This window comes from Oncorhynchus nerka, linkage group LG4 (assembly GCF_034236695.1).
Source record: "Oncorhynchus nerka isolate Pitt River linkage group LG4, Oner_Uvic_2.0, whole genome shotgun sequence".
Classification (NCBI taxonomy): domain Eukaryota; kingdom Metazoa; phylum Chordata; class Actinopteri; order Salmoniformes; family Salmonidae; genus Oncorhynchus; species Oncorhynchus nerka.
In genome coordinates this window covers 19,926,016-19,949,529 of record NC_088399.1, presented here as the reverse complement: position 1 = coordinate 19,949,529, position 23,514 = coordinate 19,926,016, and the positions used below count along the sequence as shown (strand labels likewise).

Below are 23,514 nucleotides of genomic sequence, written 5' to 3'. Positions count from 1 at the left end.
TAGAATCCTGACTAGAACCAAAAAAATTTATCATATTACTCCAGTGCTAGCCTCCCTACACTGGCTTCCTGATAAGTCAAGGGCTGATTTCAAGGTTTTACTGCTAACCTACAAAGCATTACATGGGCTTGCTCCTACCTATCTCTCTGATTTGGTCCTGCCGTACATACCTACACATACGCTACGGACACAAGATGAAGGCCTCCTAATTGTCCCTAGAATTTCTAAGCAAACAGCTGGAGGCAGGGCTTTCTCCTATAGAGATCAATTTTTATGGAATGGTCTGCCTACCCATGTGAGAGACGCAGACTCGGTCTCAACCTTTAAGTCTTTACTGAAAACTCATCTCTTCAGTGGGTCATATGATTGAGTGTAGTCTGGCCCAGGAGTGTGAAGGTGAGCGGAAAGGCTCTGGAGCAACGAACCGCCCTTGCTGTCTCCGCCTGGCCGTTTCCCCTCTTTCCACTGGGATTCTCTGCCTCTAACCCTATTACAGGGGTTGAGTCACTGGCTTACTGGTGCTCTTTCATGCCGTCCCTAGGAGGGGTGCGTCATTTGAGTGGGTTGAGTCACTGATGTGATCTTCCTGTCTGGGTTGGCGCCCCCCCCCCCCCCCCTTGGGTTGTGCCGTGGCGGAGAACTTTGTGGGCTATATTCGGCCTTGTCTCAGGATGGTAAGTTGGTGGTTGAAGATATCCCTCTAGTGGTGTGGGGGCTGTGCTTTGGCAAAGTGGGTGGGGTTATATCCTTCCTGTTTGGCCCTGTCCGGGGGTATCATCGTATGGGGCCACAGTGTTTCCTGACCCCTCCTGTCTCAGCCTCCAGTATTTATGCTGCAGTAGTTTGTGTCGGGGGCTAGGGTCAGTTTGTTATATCGGGAGTACTTCTCCTGTCTTATCCGGTGTCCTGTGTGAATTTAAGTATGCTCTTTCTAATTCTCTCTTTCTCTCTTTCTTTCTCTCTCTCGGAGGACCTGAGCCCTAGGACCATGCCCCAGGACTACCTGGCATGAGGACTCCTTGCTGTCCCCAGTCCACCTGGCCGTGCTGCTGCTCCAGTTTCAACTGTTCAGCACCTGAGGTGCTGACTTTCTGCACCCTCGACAACTACTGTGATTATTATTATTTGACCATGCTGGTCATTTATGAACATTTGAACATCTTGGCCATGTTCTGTTATAATTTCCACCCGGCACAGCCAGAAGAGGACTGGCCACCCCTCATAGCCTGGTTCCTCTCTAGGTTTCTTCCTAGTTTTTGCCTTTCTAGGGAGTTTTTCCTAACCACCGTGCTTCTACACCTGCATTGCTTGCTGTTTGGGGTTTCTGCTGGGTTTCTGTACAGCACGTTGAGATATCAGCTTATGTACGAAGGGCTATATAAATACATTTGATTTGATTAGGTACAGACTTTCTGAAGTTCGCTTGGTAAGTCACTGGCTGTTTGCAGCCTGGAGCAGTTGGCCACATGGCCAGCCCCTCTTGAGTGCTCCACCTGCTGCGCGTGGTTGATCTGTATCTTCCGCCCGTGGTTTGTCATACTTGTGTTTTGTTAGCTTTACACTACAACTCCGTGTGCATCCATTACTATGGCTCTTGCTGCCACAAACTGTAATTTACCTTCCACAACTTGCCGACTGGCTTGTTCTATATGTGTGTTGTGAATTGCTTTAACATGCTGCCCTGTGGGTTTTTTTCTTGTTATTTCCCCTGCAGAGTGTAAGAGTATCGTGGTGGGCTTTCCACTACGTTGAGACAATAACTTTGGAGTTCCTTAACGGAGGTGCTGTTTTTACTGCTTGGATATTAAACCGGTTATGTAATTTTGCAGTTGGTGTAAAACAAATAAATCCAATCCATTAGCTGGTTGCTGTTTTTTTGTCTGCCTGCTTTTCCCACACGGGTCTTCCTCATTTTTTTGCAGAGGTACTGGGTAATTCTTCCCTCACCAGGTTCCTATTCCTCCAATCGGGTAACAACATAAGCTCCCCCAGGGCTTCGGCACCTGCTCCGTGGCATTGTTGGCTTGGCTGAGCTTATGGCTTCCCTTTGTGACAGGTGTGAGGGAGGCTTCCCCCCTGGGGGAAGCTGCTAGTCCCTCTACTGGGCCCAGTACCCCTCCCAGGAAGTGTTGCCCCATCGCCTTGTGCTGAGGGACGACAGCGGGGAGGTGCACAGCGTGTGCGGTGGAGCAACAACCTGTCAACCGTCACCGCCTTAGGGACATGCCTGGGGGACCCAGGCGCTTGGGGGGCCAGATGAGAGGAGGGCCCCGGCAGGATCCCTGACACACTCTTCACCGGCCTCAGCCGCTTCTCCTGGTCTCAAAGGGCAAAGTGGGAGGAGGGTGTGGAGTCCCCCTGGGTGTTGTCCACAATGCTCGAGGGGTACCGACTCCAATTCCGGTGCCGGCCCCCATCCTTCAGGGGTTTTCAGGTCACCACGGTGGCCTTCCCCCTGAAGAAAACCCTGCGGCTGGAGATCTCCTCACTCCTGGACAAGGGTGCCCTCTGCAGGATCGAGACATGAGAAAGGCTAGATGGGTTCTACTCTATTCTATTTTGTGGTCCCAAAAAGAGACGGAGGGTTTTGACCAATTCTGGACCTCCGCAACCTCAATGGGTACTAGAAGGTACTGAGGTTCCACGTGCTGTCCCCAGCCCGCGTGTTGCAAGCCGTGTCCAGGAACCAGCGGTTTGTGACGCTGGACCTGAGGGATGCGTACTTCCATGTTCCTGTTCACCCAGCTCATTGGTAGTACCGCCGATTCGCTTCCCTTTGGCCTCTCCTTGGCACCCCACACTTTCACAAAGTGCATGGACGCTGTCGTGGCACCTCTCACATGTTCCTGACCCACATTGGCGGACTGGGAATTACTGTAATGACAAGAAAGTCATCTGACGCCCACCCAGAGGGTGGCCTTTATTGGCATGGAACTGGACTTAGTCCTCGTGAGCTCACCAGAAGGGTTTAGGCGATCTTATCTTGCCCACTTTCGGCAGGGGTGGGTTGTATCTACCCTGACCTGCCAACGCCTGTTGGGTTTGCTGACGGCGGCCTCGTTGCTGATTCCCCTGGGCCTGCTCCATCTCCAGCCTCTTCAACGGTGGTTCAACTCCCTCCGGCTGCACCCGAAGCACCACCGTCATCCTGCCACATTCACATACCTGGCATCCAGAATGTGGCAGCGGATATGCTCTCGAGGGACGGCCCGCCACCTTGGAACTGGAGCTTACATCCCCAGGTGGTGCAGCACATGTGGGACAAGTTCGGGAGGGCGCAGCTGGACCTGTTTGCTTGGACAATGCACACTGCCCCCTGTGGGACTCCATGTCGGAGCCACTAGGGCCTCTGGGCTTGGATGTTCTGGCTCATGATTGGCCAGGGATAGAGCTTTACACATTCCCCCTTTTCCCCTGATCCAGACTGTGCTGGACAGGACGAGGATGGCGGAACATTGTCTGCTGCTGGTGGCCCCATACTAGCCCAGGCGACCCTGGTTCAGCTTTCTCTTGTCTCTGTTGTCTGGGACACCTTGGCAACTGCCCCTGAGAACTGACCTGCTGTCTCAGGCCGGGGAAACTCTGTGGCATCCGAGACTGCACCGCCTCAGTCTATGGGCTTGGCTGCTGAACTGCACCAATGGTCCATGTTAGGACTACAGGAGGGCGTAATGTACACCATGCAGAGCGCAAGGGCACCGGCTACAACTGTGACATACCAGTTGCACTGGTGGTTGTTCTGCTCTTGTTGCACTGTTATTGAGGTTGTGCCCGAGTGATGCGGGGTGCAGTATGTCCTCCAATACCTGCAGTCTCGCTTGGATGAGGGTTTTTGGCCACTATATCTGCCTGCCATGTGTGGTGGATGGACAGGCCAGTGGGGTGACATCCCTTGGTTTCCAGGTTTATGTAGGGGGTTTGTCCCCTGCGTCCACCTAGGACGATGGTGATCTGGATATGGTCTTGGCAGCTTTGGCAAAGCCGCTTTTCACACCGTTGGAGTCTGCCTCCCTGAAACACCTCTCTATGAAGGTGGCTTTCTTGGTAGCAATTACTTCCATGAAGAGGATGGGTGAGCTCCATGCTCTTTCGGGTATGTTCTGAGTGCCGCCCCAACCCTTCATTCCTCCCGAAGGTTCTGTCAGACAGGCATGTGAACATCCCTTTTATCCTGTCTGCTTACGACCCCCCCAGCAGTGTTGGGGGGGTCTGGGCCTTCCTCCGGCATGCTGTGCGGGCACTGGCTGCCTATGTGGAGCGGACACGGTCAGTGAGAACAACAGACCAGCTCTTAGTCTGCTATGTTGAGAGAGTCCTGGTGGCTTGGATATCAAAGCAGAGGCTCTCTCACTGGATCATGGACACAATTACGACAGCATACTGCCTGGCTGGCAGGTCACTGCTGGGATCTCTGGTGGCACATTCAACACGAGGTGTGGCTGCATCCCGGGCTCTACTGAGAGGAGTGCCCCTCACTGATATCTGTACTGCGGCCAGCTGGGCTTCCTCTTGCTCCTTTGCTAGGTACTATCTGGTAAATGTGGCACATCCACTTCCGGGAATTGTGCCGGGACCCCCCTTTCCACATTGACGGCCCCTGCGTCTCTGTCCCGCACTGGGATTTTGCTGCTGGCTGGCCAGGTCCCTCTAGCACAAACTAAATCTGGTACGGGGATACCAATAGGTTACGTACTGTAACCACGGTTATGTGCGCTATGTGGATCACTCCAATCCTCTACGGTGCTAGAAGCGCCTTAAAAATTATGTAGAGAACATGTGTAGCGGCCATGGGGTCTATATATAGAGGCAGACCCCAGCCGTGACAAAGGTCTACACTGGAGTAAATCTGTAAATCCTCACCTCGGATGTATCCCTCCCTGCGGAGTGATACCAATATATTGGAGCGATCCATATAGCTCACATAACCATGGTTACATACTTAACCTTCGTTTATTTATTTCACCTTTTTATTTTATCAGGTAGGCCAGTTGAGAACAAGTTCTCATTTACAACTGCGACCTGGACAAGATAAAACAAAGCAGTGCGACAAAAACAACAACACAGAGTTACACATAAACAAACGTACAGTCAATAACACAGTAGAAAAATATATGTACAGAGTGTGAAAATGTAGAAGAGTAGGTCGGTAAGGCAATAAATAGGCCATAGAGGCAAAATAATTACAATTTAGCATTAACACTGGAGTGATAGATGTGCAGATAATGATGTGCAAGTAGAGATACTGGGGTGCAAAAGAGCAAGAGGATAAATAGTTGCTGCAAGAGGTGCTGAGATGTTGGCCGGGGTAGGGGTAGCCAGCTGGAAAGCATGGCCAGCCGTAGTAGAATGCTTCTTGAAATGATCGACTATTGTAGATTTATCGGTGGTGACAATGTTTCCTATCCTCAGTGCAGTGGGAAGCTGGAAATTAGTGCTACAGGATGCACATTTCTGTTTGAAAAAGTTAGCCTTAGCTTTCCTAACTGACTTGAGTGTATTGGTTCCTAACTTCCCTGAAAAGTTGCATATCGCGGGGGCTATTCGATGCTAATGCAGAAGGCCACAAGATGTTTTTGTACTGGTCAAGGGCAGTCAAGTGTGGGGTGAACCAAGGGCTATATCTGTTCTTAGCTCTCCATTTTTTGAATGGGGCATGCTTATTTAAGATGGTGAGGAAAGCACTTTTAAAGCGCAACCAGGCATCCTCTACTGACGAGATGAGATCAATATCCTTCCAGGATACCCGGACCAGGTCGATTAGAAAGGCCTGCTCGCTGAAGTGTTTTAAGGAGCATTTGACAGTAATGAGGGGTGGTCGTTTGACCGCAGACCCATTACGCACACAGGCAATGAGGCAGTGATCGCTGAGATCCTGGTTGAAGACAGCAGAGGTGTATTTAGAGGTTACAGATTTAGGGTTGTACCTGGTAAATTCCTTGATAATTTGTGTTAGATTGAGGGCATGTAGTTTAGATTGTAAAATGGCCGGGGTGTTAAGCATGTCCCAGTTTAGGTCACCTAATAGTACGAACTCTGAAGTTAGATGGGGGCAATAAATTCACATATTGTGTCCAGGGCACAGCTGGGGGCTGAAGGGGGTCTATAAACAAGCTGCAACTGTGAGAGACTTGTTTCTGGAAAGGTGGATTTTTAAAAGTAGAACTATAATTTTGGGGGCACAGACCTGGATAGTATGACTACAGGCTATCACTGCAGTAGATTGCAACTGCATCCCCTTTGGCAGGTCTATCTTGTCGGGAAATGTTATAAAAACTAGGTCTAATGTCACACGTGATTTTCAAGTCGGAGCTTTAGAAAGATGCCTGAGTTTCCGATTTTGAATTCGGAGTGACCGTTAAACGATTTTTACCAGTGAAGTTCCCAGTTGTCCTAAACGCGGCATACCTCTCCCAAGACTCACGGAGGCGCTAATTATTTTTCTATGTCATTCACGCATGGAAGTGACGCACATTTGTATGTGAACAACGGCTGATGGGGACATTTTGAAATAAGTAGCTAGCTGGTATCCGTTGGTGGACCAAGGTTCACTTTACAAGCCACATTTACTTTATTAGTTGTATGTCTCGCATGCGTGATACGTTCAAATTAATGAAGATGTCACAGAAGTCGGACACTGAAGAAACAAGCGTATAACGTAATACACAAGTAAGTTGCTAGTTTAGCTAGCAAATTAGCTACGCCGTCAGTGCGAACTGGCTGGCTAGCTGCTGGGCTGGGTTAAAATGGAATCGTCGTTAGCATACGTCGCTTCCATTTTAGGTAGCTAACTAGCTGCCTATCGAGTTCGTGCTAGCGGTATCACAAATACATGCATGGGTGGTGGACTATGTTTAGAAATACCCCTAGCAACTCCAACTCGTTTTATGGGAAACTTGCTTAGTAAACTAGCTAACGTCGTTAGTCATAGCTCGATAGCCAACGAAGCCCTCACCATAGATTGCCTAAATAATTTCCCTGTTAGCTAGCTACCTAGCCAGACGGGTAAGCTACCATCAAGCTAGATAGCTAACACTAGTAAAGGATGAAGGAAGCCAGCTTCCGCGATACTGGTTTATGTTTAGCGTAGTTGACGTTAGCTTCATATGTTTTGCTTGCTAGCCAGCCAGTTGATAGTGGCGTTTAATTGTTTGTTAGTTATGTTGTCGAGCTAGCAATCCAGGTAGCTACGTTGTCAACATTTAGTCTTTTTTTTGTGTTAAAACGGTCAGTGATGTTATTCATACTTGATAGATGAGGCTCTGTCTGAGCTTGCTCTTTTCCTGGGCTACCGGAAGGTGTGGCGCAAAGAACCCCGGACTTGAGTTTCGTTGTTGCCCACACAGTGGTGTTATGACACCATTATATATAGCCACATAACTACTGTTATAATGCTGCGTTCATAACAACTGGGGTACTCTGAAATATCCGACTTCAGTGCATTGAAATTAACTGGGAATTCGGACAAAAACCAGCTCCCAAATGGGAACTTTTTGAACGGTCATCCAACTCGGAATTCCAAGTCGTAAACTCTGGCATCTTTCTAGAGCTCCGACCTGAATATCTCTGACGTCATGATAAGACTGTTTCCCCCCAAGTTCCCAGTTTTCTTGAAAGCACCATAGCACAACTTTGAGTAATATATTCAACGACAGTCTACCAGCTGGGCCACATCTATCTTAAGTTTAGGTGTATTTTGGTGGAATGCTGTGAATATGAGCAATGAAGAGTTCATTATACATTTTGAAAGAAGAGGCTCACTATTTGTAGGTGTCTTCTCCCTACAGGTATGTGACCAACATTCCACACAATGGTAACATATGTTTGGAACCAGCTGATATTTGTAAGCTGACCACATGTGGGGGTTCAAAGCCAAACCAGTAGAATAGATGTTGCCAGCATCTAGGTGATAACCTTCCTTATGTGAGAATGCTACCAAAAACCCATTTTACCCTTTTGATTCATTATTGGTTTTTGAGCGGCAGATAACCTGGCGGTTAAGAGCTTTGGTCCAGTAAGTCGCTCTGCACAAGAACATATGCCAAATGACTAAAATGTAAACACACCCCACTACAGCTGTAAATGCAGCCAGATTAATTAGTGCTAAATTGCCTTTTGCTACTGTTGTAGGCTACTGGTACTTCATTGAAACGTTTTCAGTGGTTCCCATCTCATGTCCTCATCTACCTCCAAAAGGTACACATTTTTATTGTTGACCCTGTCAAACATGCCTGATTCAACTTGTCAACTAATCATCAGGCCCTCAATAAGTTGAATCAGGTATGTTTGTTTGGGGTTACAAGACAAATGTGTGTTGTTGGAGGTACTTGAGGACCAGAGTTGGGAAACACTGAGTTACACCTTTCATAAATCGGTCTGTTGTGCTGCGTCATTTTAAAGATCCTGAAAGAGGATGATTAATTTCTAATGTGTTTAGTCTTAAAGATATATCAATATTATAGTGGGTGCAAGAGTAGGTCTTTTTGAACCAAAGTTAAATCTCTGTGATATCGTATATTGTTGTTCCAGGTGAGTTCCTGTCCTGGCCCACCTGTTTAAAACAGTCAGACCACGGGGTCCTACGCTCAACTAGCAGGAAGATGGCAGACACTGAGAAGGCAGAGGAGTTTGTCAATGCTGAGATCTTCCCAGAGCGTCCCGTGCAGGAGGGGTCAGCTGCTGCTGTCAGGGGGGAGCAGGAGGAGCCCCTTAAAACAGAGACCACCAGCTCTCCTCCAGGAGAAAAGGAGGGGGACAGCCCCCTGCAGACTGAGGGTGAGCCTAGCCTTCTCTCAATGCCCTGCCTCATGATGGAGCTGAGAAGGAACTCCCCTGAGTCTCCGCACGCCTCCACCGGCAGTGACAAGCCCACCTCGGGCCGTGCCTACGAGAGTGACTCCTCCAACCCCTGCATGCTCTCGCCCTCCTCCAGTGGCCACCTGGCCGACTCGGACACACTCTCCTCTGGTGAGGAGGGATCCGCCTCACGTGCGACAGTGGAGGGGGGCTCCACAGAGCCCGGGGCCGACACCAGACTTGCAGCAGGGGGTCAAACATCTGCATCAAGTGGGCGAAAGTCCCGTCGTTCACGTTCTGAAAGCGAGATGTCAACCAACACAATGGCAGCCAAGAAAAACCGCTGCCAGCCCGCTGTGGTGGGAGGAGCAGGTGTTGAGAAGCAGACCAACGGCCGGCTGGCTAAAGTCAAAGGTCACCGGAGCCAAAAGCACAAGGAGCGTATTCGGCTGCTTAGGCAGAAGCGTGAGGCGGCGGCAAGGAAGAAATACAACCTGCTGCAGGACAGTAGTACGAGCGATAGCGACCTCACCTGTGACTCCAGCACCAGCTCCTCTGAAGACGACGACGAGACATCAGGCGGCAAGACAATCACCACAGACATCCCAGGTAACAATCACCACTGACATCCCGGGTAACAATCACCACTGACATCCCGGGTAACAATCACCACTGACATCCCGGGTAACAATCACCACAGACATCCCGGGTAACAATCACCACAGACATCCCGGGTAACAATCACCACAGACATCCCGGGTAACAATCACCACAGACATCCCGGGTAACAATCACCACCAGACACATTTAACCAAACCCAACCCCCACGGGGTAATATTCACCACACATACGGTGCATTCAGAACGTATTCAGACCCCTTCCCTTTTTCCACATTTTGTTACGTTACAGCCTTATTCTAAAATGGATTAAAAACATATATATATATCCTCTATCTACACACAGTACCCCATAATGACAAAGCAAAAGCAGTTTTTTTGAAGTGTTTGCAAATGTATTAAAAAATTATCAAAGACCTTATGTACATAAGTATTCAGACCATTTGCTGTGAGACTCGAGATTGCACTCAGGTGCATCCTGTTTCCATTGATCATCCTTAAGATGTTTCTGCAACTTGATTGGAGTCCACCTGTGGTCAATTCAATTGATTGGACATGATTGGAAAAGGTACACACCTGTCTATATAAGGTCCCACAGTTGACAGTGCATGTCAGAGCAAAAACCAAGCCCAAAGGTCAAAGGAATTGTTTGTTAAGCTCGAAGACAGGATTGTGTCGAGGCACAGATTTGGGGAAGTGTACCAAAAAATGTCTGCAGCATTGAAGGTCTCCAACAACACAGTGGCCTCCGTCATTATTAAATGTAATGTTTGAAACCACAAAAAACTCAAAGATCAGGCCAAGCTGAACAATCGGGGGAGAAGGGCTTTGGTCAGGGAGGTGACGAAGAACCCGATGGTCACTGACAGAGCTCGAGTCCCTCTGTGGGTGTGGGTGAACCTTCCAGAAGGACAAACACCTCTGCAGCACTCCACCAATTAGGCCTTTATGGTAGAGTGGCCAGAGGGAAGCCATGAACAACAAGATTATCTGGTCTGATGAAACCAATATTGAACTCTTTGGTCTGAATGCCAAGCGTCACGTCTGGAGGAAACCTAGCACCATCCCTATGGTGAAGCGTGGTGGCAGCATCATGCTATGGGAATGTTTTTTTTTTTCAGCGGCAGAGACTTTGAGACCAGGCAGGATCGAGGGAAAGATGAACGGCGCAAAATACAGAGATCCTTGAAGAAAACCTGTGAGTGCTCAGGACCCCAGACTGGGGCAAAGGTTTTACCTTCCAACGGGACAACAACCCTACACACACAGCCAAGACAACACAGGAGTGGCTTCGGGACAAGTCTCTGAATGTCCTTGAGTGGCCCAACCAGGGCCCGGACTTGAACCAGATCGAACATCTCTAGAGAGACCTGAAAATAGCTGTGCAACAACTCTCCCCATCCAACTTCAGAGCTTGAGAGGATCTGCAGAGACGAATTGGAGAAATTCCCCAAATACAGGTGTGCCAAGCTTGGTAGCATCATACCCAAGAAGACTCAATGCTATAATCGCTGCCAAAGGTGCTTCAACAAAGCACTGAGTAAAGGGTCTGAATACTTACCGTATGTGAGATTTAACATAAGAAAAAGTAAAGGGGTCCGACTACTTTCCGGAGACACTGTATTCCATGTTTAATGCATTTGGGTCTTTCTATAAATAATGGGGCCAATGTGTGACGTTGGGATAAACATTTCAAGATGGGTTGAAATAAAAATATGTTTTATGCAGTTCCACGTGTATTTGGATGAATATGCCAATTGCCCCATAACTCTACATATATACTACAACAGGACTATACATTCTTAAAGCAGGGTTTATACAGACATTGGCAAGTCATATTCAAGGTCTTTCAGAGACGTTTTCAAGCCCTTTTTTGTACTTTTCAAAGATCTCAGTGTTATACAATTGTTTAATTTATAATAATTGAACATATAGGGCATAATATAGAACTGTCAAACTAGGCCATTACCACTAAGAATTTGACATTGATATTAAAATGACATTCTAAAATGTGAGAATACTGTGGACTTGTCTGACTATTATTTAAAAAATAAAAATAGTGAAGTAAATAAAATAAATTAACCTTGATTTAACTAGGCAAATGAAGTGGATGAATGTATGGTTTTTCTCTGTCCTATGTAGCCCGACGCAGGCACACATAATAAAGCCAGGCTGATTTTGTCATGAGTGGCTAAAACCCCAGTTCCTTTTATAATGGAAGGATTTGTATGGGAAGCCAAGTTGATGCCAGCATTCGATCTTGTCGTCTTCATAATCACTTTACGTGGTTTTACCGCAACAGAGTAGCGCAACACCCATCACTTGAAGTGGTTGAAAAGGAAGTGGCCACATCTCTCACAAAATGGATCCAAAAGGAAATCGCACATTATCAGGGAGCAGGAGAACTTATAAACTGGCTACAATCATTTACAAGGACTTTTCAAGCACCATATTCTAGTAGATGTCAGATTTTTCAAGGTAGGCATATTCTAGTACTTGAATATCTGTTCTTCAAGTTTAGGTAGGCTGCTTCAAGTGCATTGTATTGTTTAAAATTGCAGGTGTATCATGGAAACTAACATGTATTTGTCATGTTATTTCATTACCAGATCATATTGTGAAGATGCCTATTAGGCCTTATCATTTGTCATTATTATCCAGAATAATGAACAGAGTTGGGTGTTGCACAATTGTCTATCCTACGCAATTGCAAACAGTAGACTCGTCCAATCCAAGGCACAAAAACATACTCATTACTCTGACACTTTCTGTTAAATCTAATGAGACCCTTCTCTAACTCTAGCAGACAACAGATTATCAACATCAATTTTCCATGGATATTAGATCCAATGTAGATCCAGGCACAACGGTCTTCACCAGCATAAGGAATGAGAGACCCTAAATATTTTGGGCATTTCTTTTGCGGACAGCTTTTTCCAGCACCTGCGCTGTTTCATCACATGTGCTTTCACAACAGCTGTTCGTCATTCAGAAAATTCCTTCCTGAATCAGATGTGTGAAAATATCACAGTATAATTAAACAGCTGGACACCAAATACGCATCCAACATGCATTATGCATAATTATTGAAGAACCACGTTAATGACTCGAGCTTTAGATTTTCAGTATCAAGGTAAGGTGACTCTTTCTTTCTGTTAGAAGCATTCAATTCTGCAATCACATACATTTTTGGGAGATTTGTGTGCCCATAAACTGTTTTCACCCCATTACACAAGGAGACACAACATTTTTAAGTAGTTACATTGCAGTTCTGGAATCTCGAAACAGAACAACTACAGGGTTCAATGTGTAATTGAACTAATTCATGAAAAATATATGATATCAGGACAACTTACACTGCCACAAATGCAAGGACAGAAAAGTAATGTTTTGTCACGTGATTTTTGGACATCTGTCAAGATTCCAATCATGACAAAGGGATAAACAGGTTTTAAATCAACTCGTGAATTTTATGTTAAATGGCTACTGTATTTTCCCCCCTTAATGTAATGACATGAAAAAAATGGCTTATCAATTACTTAAGTTTTCCAGCATAGGAAATCCTGGTACCCTAGTCTATAGAAAGACCCATGTACTACAGGGATTCCAAGTAACCCACATTTAGTGCACCGTAAGGTAATCATCACAATTTACTACAGACATCACAGGTAATTTTGACAATTTCTCGTAAACAGTTGCAACAGACATCTCACATGAATCATTTCACATACGTTTACCAGAGATGTCGAGTAACCATAGCATCCCCGTCCAATGCAAACACACTGACGCTTCTGTTTATGAATGTTTGCTAATCTTCAATGGCTTCTAGCACAGGCATCACTGAATGTTAATTGTTTTAATAACTGTTAATTTGTCTCCATTCACCATGCATTTTGAAGATTACAACCCATCACGTCTTCACGTAATCCACCTGTAGGAAGTGTTCTTTTTAAACTCTGTCATTGTTTGCATGTTGTGTGGAATGTAGATACCATTTACTGAGTGTTACAATTGGGTCATTGTTTTATTTCTACTTTTCCAGTCTGTACTGCCATAGCGAGCTGTTTTTTACAACAGTATATGATCTCACTGTGTGGTAGTAACCTTGTGATAAACATACAGGAGTATCTCAAAGCTGTGACATAAACATAGTAGTAAATCTGTGATTCACATCGAAGGCTCCACTGTCCATTGTAATGTGATTGACTTCTTCCTGTCCTTGGTCAAAATAGAGATTGAGGGTTAATGGAATGAGATGTCTCCATCCCCAGAGCCTTCCATTAATTCACCATACCTTTGCCACGTAGCACCTTATCGTGCTGGTTCGGTTGAGAACTTCTGTTGAATTATTTGAATGTGGCCCTTTGAGATTCCCCTAGGCTCCAGTGCATGTTTTCAGCGCAGTAGGTCTTGATGTAGTTGTTAGTCAAGGCTCTGGATTACTGTTAAACAGATGCTTCAAGTGTAATAGGCACCTTTTAGGATGTCCTCATTTTAAAATGCATTAGTTAACCACAGCATCTTGTCGAAGTTGGCAAAAAATCAATCATAGGCTAGGATATATTTGACAACACTTAAGATTAATTATCTTGTGTTAATTGTACATTGTTTTATTGGTGGCCCTTGTTTTTGACTTCCTGTGACTTGATTTCCTGATAATTGGAGGGACAGATTTGATTTACATTACGGATGTGTTACTCAACTTCAATGAGTACAATGGCTCAAATACAGTATGACTAGTACTGTGGATCAAATGAAGATCTATATTGCTTTAAACTCGTGACTTTCTATTGAGTCATTTCCATTGGTATTTCAATGATGTTGCTATCTGGTTTGATAAAGTGAGTTTTGACATTGCATCTTGGCATTGGGGTGACAACATTGATATTAGTTTGAGGTAGCGTTGTTCTAATTTAGACTGGGTTAAATCACTGCCACAACATTGAGTTGGTGGTGCATTGCTCTGCCTGCACTCAAGCAGGGATATTGTAGTTTGTAAGATCATTTGTAGCAAACATGGCAATAGTCAGCTGTAACTGACATTTTCCCCCTTCACGCTTTCCTTGATTACCACAACTACATAACTCTTCTAGATCTGCGTAGGTAGACATCTTTTATGTGAATTGCATTTTGAAATTGTTGCTAGTTCAAATAAGTCATGTCTAGCTGTACATTTGATGTCCAAGGAGAAATGTCAAAACCATGGTGCTTGGTGCTGTGTCTGTATGGGTTATTTCTTACGCTGTATTTGCGTACAAAGTTAGACAACCACAAAGTTTATCTTATCACAAACTATGCACGGTAAATCTTCAGTACACTTGCTACAATGAGTTACAGCAACTAAATCTCTTAAAACCAATTTCTGTCTATAGTGGATCTATAGGACTCCATTTTATCAACCATTACTGCATTCCGTACACAGACCTGACTGCTACAACTGCATGAATGTAGTCCATCAGCATGAAAAAGTCGATCTGCACGTCAACGAAACTTGTCATTTTTCTATTGTTTTAATAACTATAAATAAAACAAACAGTCCACCAGCGAACATGAAGTGCTACTGTGTTTCTTATGGCTTGGCCTCAATGTCTTTAAAGCTGCGGAGGGATCCGGAGTGAGCGCTCAGATGCAGGGCCTGCTGGACGGCGGTGGCTCGTGGGACAGGAACAGCATTGGCAGCGTGCTGGAGGAGGCCATGACTCGCTTTGCTGTGATGCAGCGGCAGACAGAAGAGCGCTTCCGCGTCTGGATGGAGAAGCTGACGCGCCTCGACTCGGATGACAGCGTCGACTCGTCCATCCACTCGAGCGACGCCCCCGGGCGGCACCATCGGCACCGCCACAGGGCGCCGCGTCCGTCCAGCTCCTTCCTGCCCTCCTCGGAGTCGCAGGAGACAATGGCGGCGTACATGTTGGCCCGGGAGAACGCCAACGTCACCATGAGCAGCATGGCCCCCGACCCCCTCAACAACAACATCCTGCCTGATGTAGTGCCTGTGGCTACCCAAAATGGAAATCTGGACGTTCCAGACCCCGGCCTCTTGAACGTTTAGATTCCCTTGTTGGACTTGTGGAGTGGTTTAGTGCTGTATTTTCCAAATGGATAAAGTTTCACTACCATCACACATACGGTGATGATGGCAAATGTGCTTATCTGATTTCCACTTTTTTGGGGGGGGGGGGTTAATCACCAACTCTCCAATTTTACTGGAAGTCCCTAATATGTGTGTTATTACATAATTAACATGGTAAGCATGGCCTTGACTGTGACACTCAAGTCCTCCGTGAGCTTTGTGGCTCATGGCAGCTGTGGGTGCTGAATCACTGTGAGATCTAAGTCTTTTGAATGCGTTTTTTAATATCCAGTTGGTTCCTGGAGCCAATTTACTTTAACTGCAACTTGTAGGAAAAATTGCATCATTTGACACGGACAATGCATATTTTATCGACCGACTGTCAAGTCAGGGCTCTCATTGTATTGCTTTCAGTATGCCTATTCCAAGAGTATACATGTTTACCAGCTAACATACTGTGTCAGTTCATACAATAACGTGCGTTACAGAACCCCAGGCAGTCACTTGTGCAGGGGGCTGCTTCATGGCATGTGCCTTGTCATACAAAATGCTAGGAATAAGAACGTTGTCATAGTGCCATTTTACTTAAAGCCACATCCGCTGATTTAAATACTTGTCAATGTTTTCACAGCCTTTTATTTTAGTGGCATAGCTTTACTAACAGTAAACATTCTAGAGAGCATTACATTCTTAACACAATATATTCTGCCCCAAACGATTCCTTGAAATTGGATGTCCAAATCAGAACATTGTTAAACTTTTTTATATGTAGTTAGAGAAGTATACTTTTTTAATTTGACCTGAACTTCTGTTGTGGTAGCACAGACTGAAAGGTTAGGCCTAATACTAGGATGGCAGTGGAGAGGCTTTTTTTTTTCGTGTGGATATCGTGGGTGTGCGATCTTTTGTGCTGAATAGGAGCTAACACATCAAGAGCTTCATGTCTGTCCATATCCTTAAAATAGTTTCTGCCAATCTGGCCTGTGCTTAAAGCAAATTTGGCCTTTTTTTTTATTACATTTTTTTGAAAAGTAGTTGTATTGATATGACTTATCAAACTGAAACCAGGTTTCACACTTCCTGCCCACTATCATATAATATATATATATATTAGTTTGGGCTCCAGAAAAGTATAGCGCATGTTAATGATTACTGGTTTCTACATAGGCCTACTTAACATACAGGTGACAATGCAGCCTTTTTGAGTCTGAATAACCTTCTCCAGCTACTTATAAAAACAAGAATGACTTCAAACACTACCTACACATCCAGGATATAGCTAAAGGAACATAGCTGGAAGCATATTCAATAGGGCCGTGGTCTTTTGGAGGATTGTAATTTGCACATGAAAATGTACTGCATATACAATATAGCTACACCGTTCTCAATTCCACACTGTTTAATCTGCATAAAGTTTTACTGTTTGCATGTGAACTTCCCTTCATGTATATGTCAAATGTCAAAGAATAATTTTTGATTAGCCTGTGTGTGCAAGGTAAACCTTTGCTCGTATGCTCATGAATTGTAGTGAGTGACAACTTCCTTTTGGTTTTATGTTAACAGGACTTGGTCCAGCTCTCGTCTCCTGCCTTCAAATTCATGATGCACAGTTCATCTGACATATTTAGTTTGCCGCCTTGTCCTGTTTGGATCCCAGTACTGTAAATGGTCTTCCATTTGTTTACCACAGTATTGTATCATGTCAGCAGCTCGCTGAAAAGAGCCTGATTTTTACAAGTGCATCAAGTACCTTCATGGTCATTTTCCATTGGGGACCGGTATTAAAATCATATTGTATTTGTCACATGGGCCGAGTACAACAGGTGTAGTAGCCCTTATAGTGAAATGTTTACTTGCAAGCTCTTTTCCAATGATGCAGAGTTAAATAAAGCTATACAACACACAAGATTGTTTACCAAAGAGAGAATCTTGGTTTACAGTGAGCTCCAAAAGTATTGGGACAGTGACACTTTTTCTTTTGGGGGGGTGCTCTGTATTTGGATTTACAATAGCTGAGGTTAAATTACAGACTGTCAGCTATAATTTGTGTATTTTCATCCATATTGGCTGAACTGTCTAGAAATTACAGCACTTTTTTGTCATTAATGTAGACATGTTTAGAAACTTATTTCCAATAAAAGTGACTCCAATATAACACACTACATTATTTACCATTTCTATTGGGCACAAAGTAATTTGAAACCCAAACAATCAGCAAATGCATCCAAGTTTGTATTGTCACAAGCTTCATGTAATTGTGTGCTTGGAATATGTGACCAAATACTAAACCTTTGACTACTTTAATACAAGTGAATTGTCCCAATACGTTTAGTCCCCCAACTTTAGTGGATCATGTACAAAAAGGTAATGTGATTTTGTAAACGGTTCACCCGATACAGATATATGCCCTCAAATTAAAGCTGACAGTCTGTACTTTAACCTGCATAGGCATCATTTCAAATCCAAAGTGCTGGAGTACAGAAGCAAAAACATGTCACTGTCCCAATACTTTTGGAGCTCCTTTTATCTTCACTAGTTATGAGGAACAGGAGTTGTTCCTAATCCTGACCAGCCTGGAAAAGGTTAGCAGTGTGGTTAAAGTTGGGTTTAAAATCAGATTTTTAAGATCAATTTTAGAAATGGGTGTTTGGTCATGACTTTGTGGCTGTATTAGACTTGAGTGCCTGGCATCCACTGTAACACTGGTGCCCATTTTGCTCTTGACTTGACTCCCATACTGCACTGTCTGCGCTCTCAAAGTATGCTGTCTAGATCAAAGTTTCCCCAACCTGGTCCTGGGGCTCCCTCTGGGTGCAGGTTTTTGCCCTAGCACTACACAGCAAGGTGCCCAGGACCGAGGTTGGGAAACCCTGGTCTAGATGACCCTCGGTTATGTGGCTTAGGCTATGTGTAACTGACTTGTCTTACAGGGTAGAACAGAGCAGACACTCAACCAACGCATGTCTCCCAATACTCTACCAGGGTTTTTCTACAACATAACTAAGTTAACCCTTTGTTACATTTTATCATATTTTTTTGGAGCAGCTTTTTTGTTTTTGATAACTGGTCAAACTGCTGCTAAATTGTTTACTTGCGTTATTGCATACACATTATAATTAAACGTTTTGAACTGTATAAAGAACATTTCAGATTTTTAGTTTGTAATGATTGCATCCGTTGGTAGTTTTTGTGAATGGCTGTTATTTGAAAAGCATTAAAAATGATACCCAAAATAAATTATGTAATCTGTTTATGAGTTAATTGCAGACTATATATCAGTAGGTCATGCATAGAACACACAGAATAAGCTATAGTTGCACATATGTGCCAATTACACATTTAACTCTGTGCACAGATTATACACATTCTATGAATTATGAACATCTTCAGTTTGACATCAGTCATCTTGACATTTTTAATAAGGCTCATAGCCTAGATGTTGTATTCAAACATTTACATTTGAGCAAAACAAAGCAGTTATATAGGCATATTTGCTATATGCTAATGCTTTATGGGGCAATTAGTTAAATTATTACTATTCAACCTAACTTGTTAATTGTCTGGCAACAAATATATTTACAGCTGAAATTGTTTTTTTTTTCATTCATCATGAATGGCAGGTGGCATTTAGCAATCGGGAATATCAATTAAGATATTGGAAGTTGTAGGGTGAGGGTACGTATGTCTCCGATCCACTCCGATACCAAGGCTGAAATCCTATCATGAGCTGCTATACTAGCAATGCAATTATTGTGCTAATGGAGGTAGCTACTTTCTACTGTGAGCACTGAAGTTCGCTAACCTGAGAGACAACGTGGTTTGAATAATGAAGTGTTTTCTGTTTCTACAGACGGGACTCCCGTAGTGTGCCACTATGATATTTCAGACACTGATTCTAACCAGGAGAACTTAAGTGTGACTGCGGAGCGAGTGCGCCGGACCACCGTGATAACACATGAAAGGCTAAAAACACACAGGGACCAGGCTATGGCAGCAAACTCTGGGGCAGTAAGAGTACAGCATCTGTGCTCTCTCTCAGCAGGTCAGTTACAAACCCGGTGTATCACACTGAAAATGTCTACTCTCTCTGGGAAGACTAACTGTATAATCCGCTAACAGTTTGACAGGCGCAAGGAGATTGTTTAACAGGGATAATGTTAGTGCAACCAGTAGCCTAGGTACTAGGAACCAACATCTCAGAGATGAAAACATGGTGGAAGATCAGTTGAATAAAACATACGTTTTGTACTGTGCTCCACGGTTGAAAAGGGGGATCTTAGGAGTTCGAAGCAGAAATGATACAGGCTGTCTACAGTACAGGTGTTTTCCTTTCAGGTGCTGCAAATGTGTTTTTTCTGTTTGCCTTTTATTTTTTGTCTTGCCGTACACGTATTTCATAGAAATGAATTTGGTCAATTGACATAGATGTAAATTTACATAGATATCTGCTGCAATGAAGAGTAAACCAGATATTTGTGTCCATCAAACATCCAGAAAAGGTGTGGATTGCATCATTTTTCAATGACTTGTTTTTGTTGATGTCTGTGTCCGTGAGGTGTACTGCTATTCTACATGTCCCTGTACGTTCTAAAATGTCTTGTGTTGCAGGTCACATGGAGGCAGAGCTTGCCCACAGGGAACCCCCTCAGCACAAGGGCCACATCAACATCCCCTCCTCAGACAGTGAGGTAGAAATAGTAGGAGTGCAAGAAAACACAAGGTGAGTTCAGAAAGCATAACTTGGAACACATGTCGAGGGCAGATCTACCTGCACTACAACCACTACAAAACTGTAATCCTTATATGGTGTTGTTCTACAACATGTTACTTTAAGAGTTATGGTCATGCAGTCATGTTTTATTGCCGCAACAAAACGGTCAATATAGTTTTACTGTGTAACACCAACACCGTCAACAGCTCATAAAGGCAATGGCTGCTTGGGACTGTCATGGAACTGGTGCACTGCAATGAACAAACTGTTTTCGTTACTAAGTCGTCAGTATAATGTTGTTACCCTAATGTTTCTCTAACATTGCTCTAATGTCCTTGTTGTGTTATTGTGCCCTTTCTCTTAACAGATGTGCCCATCCTCGGGGCGGGGTAATTCAGAGCCTGTCCTCTGCCTGGAAGCCCAACTCACTGGAGCAGCTCAACAACAGCACGAGGCAATCCTCCCAGCTCTGGACTACAGTGTCCCCCCAGCCCAACTGGGTGTCCCCTCCGGAGGTAGTGGACCTCACTTTAGACGAGGACACCAGACACAGATACCTACTCTGAGCAACTCGTGCACTGAAGACTTCCTTACTCCCCTCTCCTCCCCCTCCAGCCTCTCCCTACCACGGCATAGGCCCTTCCTGAGTGGTACAGCCACCACCTGTGACTCATGGGTTGCGTCTCAAATGACACCCTATTCCCTATAAAGCGCACTATTCTCTATACCTCATAGGGCTCTGGTCAAATGGAGTGAGCTATATAGGGAGTATAGTGTAATTAGAGACGCAGCCTCATGGACTTCCTCTGATGTTATTAACCTACTGTAGAACCTTATATCAAAGCCATTTTAACAAAGATGATTCCCTGATCATGGATTTAAAATACATAATCAAGAGGGCAAGACACTAGTGCAGATTGAACCATACAGAGGTGTTACAGTAAAACACATAGCAATATTCTCCCTGTCCTGGACCTCATTGATCCTGAGGACTGTTGTCCGTACGTAGGTAGGCACTGTGTTCTGTCTGTCCGCTAGCTGTAACATAAGACTTGAAGCTGCTGCATGAGGGTAGGGCAGTATCAGTAGCTCAAATCTGCTGCACTACAGACTGGTGTCCTATTCTCCAACTGACTGGATTGGGCTTACAGTCGATACTTAACGGCAGCTGGTACACTGTCTGCAGCATGATACGCCGGCATGTGACGGAGCTTTGGTGGCTTGACCTGACCTGCTCCGTACTCCAGTAGAGATGTCACTTAGGTATATGTTAAGATTTTAACACTGGCTCTACCCTCACTGGTCAAACTACATTGATTATGTTGTTTACCCTATTGTGCTTAAAGAAGGTGTTTAGTTAAAAAATATATATATATAATATATATAATTTGTACTATTGATAATTTTGCTTTCAATAATTGGAGCATATGTGTTTAAGATAGTAACTGAATCAAGTTCTAAGCTAGCTAGATCAACAATTTTTTTTTGTCTTATTCAAGGAAACAAACCACAACACTGGTCTGTTCAGTTCTCTTTTTTCTCCTCTCTGGGTAGCAAGTGATCAGACACACAGTACTCAGGCAGTTGCTGCAGTCCTCTGGCAGTGCAGGCTATGTACGGTACTATTACTGTAAGACAGGTCCACTGTCTGTTGAGCCAAACTGTTGCTATGGAGAACAGTCTGATAGTGTCCCAGTTGTCGTTCTGGTAGTCAGTGAATGTATGACCATGCAGGGCTGACTGGTTGCATTTATATGGATTGTGTGTATATCAGTGTGAATGAGATATCTCTCCTCCTAACCTCTCGGGACCCCCTTTTTACAACTGAGGAAATGTATCTTCCATTGAACATTGCAAAGCAAAGGTGGCCTGAATGCCTTGGAATGTGCACTATTTTCTTTCAGAATCATGTATATTCTTTTATCTTAAAGCATGGCAGATTTTTGCTGTCTCTACAAAAAATGATATTTTAATAATAGATGTGAATTTACTACATAGATATTAAGAAGCAAAGTGCAGGTGAGTTTGTGTCCATTTGGGGGCTTTATAGAGAGACCTATTTAATGTATGAATGGTTTTAACCCTGATTCCGCAGGACTCCCTGTGGTTCTTGTGTTTATTGTACTCATGCAGTACTGCAGGCCTGGTTAGTTTTTACCAATGGTCCAATATGACACATCAGATCCATTTGAACTGCATGAACCTTCCTGGTCTCCCTCATGAGAGGGTTATATTGAAGCATTTAATTCACTCCTGCTGGTCACAGAAAGGGGAAAGTCCTACTCGACACCAGGAACTGAACCAAAGTCTAATGGAACGTTTGTCAACAAAATAATTAACCTTAGAGACTTGTGATATTTAAGCTTTTGACAACTTATTTTCCTTAGCACCTATGAAATTATTTTGAGCTCTGAATTTATTCTTAATGAGTTGAGTTCAACTTGAATACATCACTCTCCTCCCAGAGCAAAACGCCGTAGAAATTAGATGAAGACGTCATAATTATATCAACATTTCAGTGTCACCTTGACTCTTAACTGGCCAGTTTTCTCCACTGTATGCAGATAGCACTGAAAAATAGTATTTTATTCCAAACCTGTTGCATGCAGCACTTCTAAGCCCATTCTTGTGGTGTAGCTAGCTCTTCATTATGATTTGTGTTAAATGTCAGTAAAGTAAGACATTGCTCATGCCTTTAGGCTTAGTGGATTGCTTTCTGTATGAAACTAGGGCAGCGATGCTCAAGTAGGGTTGCACATACCATTTATTTTTTTGTCAAGTAAAACATTGTTTCAACCCGTTCTCAGTAATTTAACTATTTTATTTGGTTTATTTTTGTTTATTTTACTATCAGTATTTTTAAATTAACAAGAAATTAGTGTTAATATTTTCTTTCGTCTGCAAGTCCCTGACTTCCTTGAAATTATATGTCTGTAGAACTAAAAGGAAACAATTTTAAAACTAAATAAATGGAGTATTATTTAAGTACTTTGATTGATTGTTTTTTACCCAATTGGTTTGCTCCCTTATCACGTTCCCTTAACCCAGTTTGACTAGATGATTTGTTTGTTGGGGGAAAATTGATTAATGTCTTATTAGTGACTACCGATATTCATCCTAAAATGCTTGTGTGCTGACCCATCTCTCTCTTTGACACTCATTTGTGCCGTACATGACCGGTGCCTGTGAGGACATTGGCATGGGCTTGTGAGCATGTCAATACCAACTTTGTGCATATGGAAAAGGTGTTAATCTATCAATGTGCAACACATGTGTAGAAGGGTATGCATGATAATGTGTGTGCGTGTCTGTTACCACGA

At 44.1% G+C, this 23,514-nt stretch overlaps 1 protein-coding gene across 5 annotated transcripts; it reads left to right on the top strand.

The window, feature by feature from the left end:
- Positions 1-679: 679 nt before the first annotated feature.
- On the top strand, positions 680-23,179 carry ark2n (arkadia (rnf111) N-terminal like PKA signaling regulator 2n). 5 transcript variants are annotated; one of them, XM_065017336.1, is made up of 5 exons: positions 680-1,080; positions 8,527-9,402; positions 19,334-19,525; positions 20,092-20,203; positions 20,562-23,179. In XM_065017336.1, exons 2-5 carry the CDS (start codon positions 8,598-8,600, stop codon positions 20,758-20,760), a joined length of 1,308 nt encoding a protein of 435 aa, XP_064873408.1. In that variant the 5' UTR covers positions 680-1,080; positions 8,527-8,597; the 3' UTR covers positions 20,761-23,179. The 5 variants fall into 5 exon arrangements, with proteins under 5 accessions (XP_064873408.1, XP_064873409.1, XP_029504972.1 ...); XM_029649112.2 differs by lacking the exon at positions 680-1,080 and adding an exon at positions 6,463-6,666; XM_029649120.2 differs by lacking the exon at positions 680-1,080 and adding an exon at positions 6,728-7,784.
- The last annotated feature ends 335 nt before the right edge of the window (positions 23,180-23,514 follow it).

Bases quoted from the DNA above. Each gene is read 5' to 3' on its own strand.
- ark2n (XM_065017336.1), top strand. From the start codon at position 8,598: ATGGCAGACACTGAGAAGGCAGAGGAGTTTGTCAATGCTGAGATCTTC. The intron at 9,403-19,333 runs GTAACAATCACC...CTGTTTCTACAG, and splicing joins AATCACCACAGACATCCCAG to ACGGGACTCCCGTAGTGTGC. The intron at 19,526-20,091 runs GTCAGTTACAAA...CTTGTGTTGCAG, and splicing joins TCTGTGCTCTCTCTCAGCAG to GTCACATGGAGGCAGAGCTT.